Source organism: Cibotium barometz, chromosome 3 (genome assembly GCF_041138505.1).
Source record: "Cibotium barometz isolate CiBa-2024 chromosome 3, ASM4113850v1, whole genome shotgun sequence".
Lineage (NCBI taxonomy): Eukaryota > Viridiplantae > Streptophyta > Polypodiopsida > Cyatheales > Cibotiaceae > Cibotium > Cibotium barometz.
Window position 1 is genome coordinate 32,242,324 of NC_141048.1, and position 9,160 is coordinate 32,251,483.

Below are 9,160 nucleotides of genomic sequence, written 5' to 3' on the forward strand. Positions count from 1 at the left end.
AACTTTAGCTGACGCACCATATGGGCATTTCTTTTGACAAAATTTGACCCATGCCTTCCTCTCTCCCCAATATATGGTATGTTAATTATTGTCTCGCAATTCAACACCATTGGAATTTGTGTTAGCCACCATAGCCCTTGTCCGTGCTGCTTACACTGATGACACCTTCAATTTGGTCCTTTACTGCCCTAGTAAAGTAGCCCCCAGAAGATAAACTTTGGCTAGGGTATTGAATAGGCTTTTGTTTTGACAAAAAATGACGCATGCCTTCCATCATTATAATTTGGTCTTGTAGTACTCAAATTTTCTTTTCAACAATCCCAATTTTGTCCTTTACGTGTTGATGCCATCATATGAATCATGTAGCACCCTATATTTCTTATTTCTACATCATCTGAGTTCTAGCATGACGTAGTGACAATATCTTATAAGGTGACAGTGCATTCAATGGTCATTAATTTGAGCAAGTGAATTTCAATCTTGATGTTTAAAACACATGGTAACTAACATGCCTCCACTCAAGTTCACACCTTTCCATTGAATGATGGTAAATATGACGAGGAACAATCAAACATTGGCCAAGTTTTGCATAGGCCATGTGGCACTATCCTACATGGAAGCAACTTTGAGAAGCACACGACACCCACCTAGTCAATGCTTCCTTTTGTCAATATCAAAAGTGATGATGCTTGGGTGGACTAATATGCATGGACACTACTATGTGAATGCATTGTTGGTGGATTGGCATTAGTATGTGAATGCATTGTTGCATTTCTTGGGTGGACTAATATGTGAATGCATTCCATTAGTTTCAAGAGTTCTTGGTTGAAACCTCTCTCGAGGCAACTCGTTGTGAATTGGGCCTTAGACCATAGTTCCATCTTCCTCTCCTTTGATTTTTCTATGAACCCAGGCACCGGGTAAGAGAGGAGGAGGAGAATTGTTTTTGTCGTAGGAGACTATCCACATAATATATATATATATATAGAGAGAGAGAGAGAGAGAGAGAGAATTTTTTAGCATCAAGGGGATGCCTAAAATTTTTTAACATCAAGGGGATGTCTCATTACTCTGGAGAACAAATGGGCTCTCTGCTGTCATATCCTTGCTCGGGCATGGAACCAAGGATCATGCCCCGGAGCCTTCTTTAAAAGAAGGCAAAGGTCATGCACCTTGTTCGTGCAGGGAAATCATCGGTGCAATTCGTTCGTTTCGGTGTATCTCTGTTTTGGGTCATGCACCATGTGCGTGCAGGGCAATCATTGGAGAGGGTGTGGGAGAGCAATGGTCTGTACTGGGTCTAACGATGATTTAAGCCTCTGTTTTGGGTCATGCACCATGTCTGTGCAGGGAAATCATTGGACAGGGTGTGGGAGAGCACTAGAGCTGTTGGGTCTCTACTGGGCCTCCAAAAGCTCTGTGAACATGGGCCTTTTGATGATGCAATTCGGTCCTTTCATCTCCATGATCTACCTGTTCCTCCTAGCATTTGCTACTCTCTCATTCAGTGGTGCATCAAGAGAAAAGACCTCATGGCATGCAGGCAGGTCAATAGCCTCATCAAGCTATGTGGGCTTGAATCTAATGTGTTTTTGGGTAACCACCTCATCCGCATGTTTGCTTTGTGTGGGAGTCTGCCGGAAGCAGATCAAGTGTTTAGCGCTCTGCCCACACCCAATGCCTTCACTTGGAGTACCATCATCTCAGCCAATGCAAAGTTTGGCCACTGTCGAAGGGCTGTTGAGCTATATTCTGTTATGCAACAGTCATTTGGGAAGCCACATGCCCATGTTTTCTCTTCAGTGCTTAAAGCATGTGCCAGTATCGGAAATCTACGATACGGCAAGCTGGTTCATGCCCATGTTATTGACATCGGATCTGAGTTGAGTTTGTCCGTGGGAAACAGTCTCATCGACATGTATGCTAAATCTGGGAGCCTTGAGGATGCTCTCAGGGTTTTGAAGGAATTGCCGAACCGAGATGTGGTGACATGGGGCACTGTGATTGCAGGATGTGCTGAGCATGGGAATTGTCAGGAGGCATTTCTCCTTTTCAATCAACTGCAACAGGAGGGCTTGCAACCTAACCACGTCATGTTTGCAAGCATCCTTAAAGCTTGTTCTAGAATGCCAGCTTCGGACCAGGGCAGAGTGATTCACATGCACGTGATCGAAAGTGGATTTGAGTCAGATGGCTATATTGGAAGCAGTCTTATTGACATGTATGCTAATCATGGAAGCCTTGAGGATGCCCAGGGGGTATTTAAGAGGCTGCCAAAACGTGATGTGGTGATATGGACAGCAATGATCAGTGCATCCGTCCATCATGGGTATGGCCAGGAGGCTTTTTGGCTTTTCAGCCAAATGAGACAGGAAGGCATGGAGCCAAACCAGGTCAGCTTTCTCAGCATTGTAAAATTTTTTAATATTAAACGATGCTTACATGAAGGGATGTTGATTTATGCCTACATAATCGAAAATGGCTTAGAGATGGATGCCTGTGTTGGGAGCGCTCTTGTTGACATGTGTACTAGCTGTGGTAGTTTGGAGGATGCATCCAGGGTGTTTGAGAGGCTGTGCAAACGAGATGTAGTGACATGGAATGCAATGATCGCAGGATGTGTGCGGCATGGGTACGGGCGGGTTGCATTGCAACTCTTTCAGCACATGCAATTTGAGGGCTTGAAGCCAAATGAAGTTACTTTTGTTAGCATCCTGCAAGCTTGTTCCAGCATGGCTACGCTGCCTAGTGGAAAGTTGATCCATGCTCACATCATAGAAAATGGTTTTGAGGATGATATTTTTGTTGGCAATGCCCTCATCAATATGTATTCGAAATGTGGGAACCTGCACGATGCATTGACTGTATTTGACGGCCTGCCAAGGCGAGATGTGGTGACGTGGGGTGCCGTGATGGGTGGATATGTCCAGCATGGCCATAATCGGGAGACCGTCAAGCTTTTTCAAAGGATGCAAGAGCATGGCATATTACCGGATGAGACTATTTTTGTCTACAAACTGAAGGCATGTTCTATTAAAGCTTTTTCTGACGAGGGCAAGCTGACTTATGCCCACATCATTGAAAACAATCATGAACTGGATACATTAATAGGGAATGCTCTGATCGACATGTATGGTGAATTTGGGAAACTTGATGATGCTAGAAAAGTGTTCGGCATGTTGGCAACAAAGGATGTGGTGACATGGACAGTGATGATGGAATGTCTGGTAAATAATGGACTTGTCCAAGAGGCTATTCAAACGTTTACACAAATGGAACAGGAAGGCATGGAGCCAAATCAGCTGACATTTGTCAGCGTCTTGAAAGCATGTTCAAGTCTTCATGAGGGGAAGCGTATGCATGCACACATGTTAGAGAGTGGCTGTGCCGGAGACATATTTGCTGGCAACACCCTGATTGATATGTATGCTAAATGTAGGAGCCTGATCGATGCATATACAGCATTCGAAAAGCTGCCATGGAGAGATGCAGTGACATGGAATACCATTATTGCAAGATGCAGTGAGCTCCATAACCATGAGTTGGTGCTATATTATGTCAAGGACATGCAATGTAAAGGTGTCAAGCCAGATGGTGCAACATTTGTTTCCCTGCTCTCTGCATGCAGTCACATGGGCCTAGTTAAGGAAGGCTGCCAGTACTTTACTTTGATGCAAGAACAATACGGTGTTGTGCCAATTGGGGACCATTTTAATTGCATGCTAGACCTTTTTGGCCGTGCAGGATGCTTGAAAGAGGCAGAAAGCTTTCTTCAATCAACACCGTTTCTTCTGGACAATGTTGCGTGGATGTCGTTACTGGGACATTGCAGATCTCATGGCAAAGTGGAGCTAGGAAGAAGCTGTTTTGATCAACTCATTGCGATGGATCACAGGCATGGAGCAGGATTTAAGATTATGTCAATTATGTATGCTCAGGTAGGCATGCAAGACAATGCCAAGAAAGTAGAAGAGATGAGACAATGTGCCAATGCATGGAAAAGCCCTGGGAAGGCCTTTATCGAGACAGACAGCAAGGTGCATGAATTCATAGTGGGGGTGTGACTCCCCTCAAAATGGGAGTGTGTTCACTTTCACCTAGCATCCAAGTCAATGGCAGGTGAAAGCGAACGAGATGATGTGTGTGGATACATCGAATCAGAAGCCATGATGGATGATGCCTGTTAGACTGAATTTGTTGTATATACTATAATTGCTGAGTGCCCAAAAGAGGGCCCTTAGAACAAAATGTCTTGTTTTAGTTATTTGTCAAGACAGATGATGCTTTGATTTTCTTGTCTTTTTCTTTTCTCTCTCCCTGCTCTCATTATCTTTATTTTTCTGCCCATTCTTTTCCTCGCCAGTACTGTAACTGTCCCATTCCCTTCTCCCTCCCTTTTTCTGTCTTGAGAAAAAGGCCATGTTTGTTTTCATACCCCAATGCCCCATAGCCATGCCATGTAATTAAGATTGTTTTTAGACCTCTCAGGAGGATTCTTTGTACTAGTTTAGCCTCTTTGGAGGGTTGCAGTCCACATGATGTGCATCACACGAACATAATCTTTTAATTGATGTTCTTGGGAAGAAAATGAGTTTGTTTTCTAGATTAGTGCCCTAAAGTTATCTGTGGGACACTGGCACTAACGGCATCCCATACAAGGCGTGGGCATTTGGAGGGGCATATAATACCATGCATGTATCTTAAGTAAGCATGTGTACAAGGAGTGGGCATGACTTACAATTTGGAGGGGCATATAGTAACATGCTTGTATCTTCAATAAGCATGTGTTTGGTTAGATACTAGATTCCACCTGTAGGCCACTCATTTAACTCATGTGAAAAGCTTTAAGCCACAGTGCAAATGGGAAGAAAATGGTAATGCTATGGAATGTGTTTGAAAAGACATGCTTAGAGGTGCTGAATGCTTGAATGCTTTGAAACATGCAATAAATAAAAGAACCCTCCCTGTTCTTTTTTTCCTCGAGTAGATCGTACTGAAGTAGCAACACGAGTGCTCACCACTTGAAGGTAGCTCGGTCTCTTGCCCGAAAGGCTGTACAATTATGGCCGCAAATGGGTACCGACGGGAGTTTGCAGGGATTTGAACTCGGGAACTCTTCCTTCCTGGTCGCAAACCCACACCGCTAGGCTACATACCATTGGCAGGACCCTCCCCTGCAAAGTAAGGTTGGAGGCTGATTTCTACCATACTCAAGATCAACAACTCTACATTGTAGTCATAGAGGGGCCCAGGCCCAAACATCCCTACTCTGTGCGTTTGCAGAGGTGATAGGAACCACTACACAACCTAAAATAGATGGGTTCCTAAGGTTTTAACCTTGGGAGCTCTGTCAGATCCCTTGTGAAAGCTTCTACCTTATCGAGGGGGCCTTTTCAGAAGACGAACTGACATTTGCGGCCAGCAAATTGAGCAACAGGAGACTCATGATGCCCAATACCTTATACAAAATATATGCTAAAGCCATGGCGCTATGCATCAAATTCATTCTCCCATGAGTAGTTGTTCAAGGGAGATAGCTTCTGCTGTCCATTGACAGTGAGCAGCCTTAGTGCTACATCACAAAAAGACCTCATTTCTCTATCAAAAGGACTGCTTGGAAAGTGGGAGGGTCTCAGAGACTAGCTTACTGTTGTTCCCCAGTGCGGTCCCTCGGTGCTGTATTGAAGGATTCCCCTTCGTCCAAAGCATCGTGGACTTTTGGAAAGTGGCCTACAAGGGGTGGGGCAGAGGGCCATTCAAGGAGATGCCTCACTAGCCAAATCGACATGGTGAACCGGGCTAATAGAGAGGAGTTTGAGACACCTCTTCCCAAACAAAGGCCTAAACTTGCTCAACTAGAAAGGCATTTGCAGATGGTCAGAACTACAGAGAAAAGCAGACTGAAGGGTTCAACCAAATTATCTGATGCATTTCAGCTCATTTTTAGAGAAATAGTGTATGTAGGTCCACAACCCCAATGATAAGCCTCTCTAACTAGTTCCATAACTGGACGAGCATATATCATCAAGCAAACCCTCAGTGAAGCTCAAGCCTTGTGAGTTGATCACATCACGGAAAGGCTGCCATCAAATGTAACACTCATGGCCCCCTAAGGGCATTCGGAAAGATGGCACCACCCAGGACTCATTCCACTAGAGGAATGCCCTACTGGAGGATACTAAGAAAATTAACCCTACTTTGGCCAACGGGGTGAGTTGTCAACGTGCCAACTCCTACAAAGTGCCATCTCCATGAGTGACATGTTTTTACATTCAACTACACTTACATTGTTTTGTTGAGGTGTATAGGGCACAGTACATTGTCATGATCAGTTGGGATGGTTTGGACGAAACAAGATGGTATTTGGAAATCTCACATGTCTAGGTGGATAAGTCGGATGGCCATGCCCTTCAAGGATAAAGATGCAGTTGTGGTGAACATTCTGCTAAAATTATCCATATCACATGCGTATGCTATCTTTTTCTAGTAGGACTAATAATTGATTCCTCGGGAAAAAAAAAGGGAAGAATGGGATTTTGTCTTTTCAATAAAACCCAATAACATTAAACTTATCTAGCTAATTCTTTTAGAATAGACTCTCGTAACTAATTCTTTGAGAATAGACTATCTAATTAATTCTTGTAGAATAGATGATACATTTAATAAAACATTATAACATTAGACTATCTAATTAATTCTTGTAGAATAGATGATACATTTAATAAAACATAATAACATTAGACTCTATAACTAATTCTTTTGGAATAGATGATTATTACAATAGGAGTCCAAAAAGGAATTCAAAAAAAATCCCCATTTATATGAAGTAAGGTTTCTCAAGTAGACATGTCATGGAATTTTTAATAAAAATATACAATTTTATAAGGCTTGTCTTAATTTGTTTCATGCTATATGAGAGAGAGACCATCATTGAGATGGAAAAAGAGAAATTCTTAGCATATTGGAATTAATGAGTATTTTAATTAAATTCAAAGATAAAATTAAATAAATTTATTTTATCTATGAGAAATATTTAAATGTTAAAAGAGGAATTCCTATGAAATTTGAAATTCCATCATTTAGATGGCCTAGCATATTGGAATTAATGAGTATTGTATTTAAATTCAAAGATAAAATTTAGGTAAATTTATTTTATCTATGAGAAATATTCAAATGTTAAAAGAGGAATTCCTATGACATTTGGAATTCCATCATTTAGATGGGAAAAGAGAAATTCCTAGCATATTGAATTAATGGGTATTTTATTTTAGATGAAATTACTTTATGAGAAATATTTGATGATAAAAGAGGAATTCCCATGACATTGGAATGTAAATAATTAAATGCAAAAAGAGAAATTTCCATGGTAATTGAGATCCATGAAATTAAATGGGAAGAAGAGGAATTTTTAGTATAATTCAACTTATGATTATTTATCAAAAGTGAAAATATGGTTAGAATTGATTTCTGTAAATCCCATGAATTCTTTTATTCAAAAGAGGAATATTGAATATAATTCAATTGAGGAATTGAGAAGGAATATGGAAATAGTCGTTGAGAAAAAGAACCTTTAATTAGGCCAAGCAATTGATAGAAAGTTAGAAAAAGTCCCATTATCAGTATCAAACTAGAAAAAGCTATTAAATAGGAATAACATGTGAAAGGATGTGATAAGATGAAAATGGGATGCGATAAGATGAAAATGGTATGCGATAAGATGTGTATGGGATGTGACAGGATGTGAATGGATGTGATAAGATGTAAATGGGATGCAATAGGATGTGAATGGATGTGATAAGATGAAAATAGGATGTGATAAGATATGATGTAATGGAAATAGATGTGGATGTGAATGATGAGATGAGAGGATATGTGAAAGGGTGAGATGGGAAGTACATGGATGTGGATGTATGAAAGTGGATGTATGGATGTGGATGTGTATGTGAAAGAATGGATGTGGATGTGTATGTAGAAGAATGGATGTGGATGTATGAAAGTGGATGTGTGGATGTGGATGTATATGTGAAAGAATGGATGTGGATGTGTATGTGGATGTGTATCTGGAAGAATGGATATGGATGTATGAAAGTGGATGTGTATGTGGATGTATGGATGTGGATGTGTATGTGAAAGAATGGATGTGGGTGTATGGATGTGGATGTGTATGTGTATGTGGAAGAATGAATGTGGATGTGTATGTGGAAGAATGAATGTGGATGTGTATGTGAAAAAATGGATGTGGATGAATGAGATGAGACGTGTATGAATGAGACATGATGTGGATGTGGATGTGATGTAATGTGGATAGAATGTATATGATGGGATGGTGATGAGAATGAATGTGACAGATGTGAATGGATGAGATGTGATATCATGTGAATTGGGATGTGAATGAATGAGATGTGAGGTGAAATGAATGAGGTGTGATGGGATGTGAATATGGGTTGATGTGAGTAGATGAGATGTAAATGAGGAAAGATGTGATAAGATGAAAAATAATGTGATTGGATGAGAATGGGTATACATATAAATTGGATATGGATTAAGTAATGTGGACGGATGTGGAACAATGTGAAAGACGAGAGTTCATTATAGGAACTGTATTTATGACCTGTTTTTAAATTACTGTTTTATGTCAAAAATGCTGGGGAAGCATTTTGACCGTCTTATGAACGAGGTCGTGGAGACCTAGCTGATAAAGTTGCAACAGCTGACGGAGAGTCAACGGAGGACGTCTCGCGTAGCCAGGTCGGCCGAGATCTTGACCAGCCTCGGTTCGATTTAAATGGTGAGCTTCCGGTACGGTGGATGAGGGACCAAAGAAGCAGCCTATGAGTGAAGCGCTAGGTCACCTGCGAAGGATCCTAGAGGGTGCTGACCATACGGTGCTCGGGCTCTAGGTCGCCGAAGATACCCACATGTGCGTCGGGAAAGATATTGGAACAAGGAGTAAGAGTTGTTTTCTGAAATCGGGCATGGTTCTGGTTGATTGACCTTGCTGGTCCTCTCAACAGATGAGTCCATGGCTCTTTTATATGGAACTGTTGGGTTGATCTTGCTGATCTTGAATGGAGATTCCATCTTGATTTTTATAAGTGATTATATTGTCGGGTACTATGAGCTAGGAACTATCGAAAAGGCCCCTGAGGGACAGGTGGTG

General features: G+C 41.4%; 1 protein-coding gene across 1 annotated transcript; it reads left to right on the forward strand.

Annotated features, from left to right (window-relative positions):
- The first annotated feature begins 1,166 nt into the window (after positions 1-1,166).
- Positions 1,167-4,064, forward strand: LOC147639964 (pentatricopeptide repeat-containing protein At2g33680-like). The gene is made up of 2 exons (XM_086824227.1): positions 1,167-1,287; positions 1,351-4,064. The coding sequence occupies exons 1-2, from the start codon at positions 1,167-1,169 to the stop codon at positions 4,062-4,064; spliced, it is 2,835 nt and encodes a 944-aa protein (XP_086680353.1).
- The last annotated feature ends 5,096 nt before the right edge of the window (positions 4,065-9,160 follow it).

Excerpts from the sequence above, each read along its gene's own strand:
- LOC147639964 (XM_086824227.1), top strand. The coding sequence starts at position 1,167 with ATGCACCTTGTTCGTGCAGGGAAATCATCGGTGCAATTCGTTCGTTTC. Across the intron at positions 1,288-1,350 it reads GAGGGTGTGGGAGAGCAATG|GGAAATCATTGGACAGGGTG; the intron begins GTCTGTACTGGG and ends ATGTCTGTGCAG.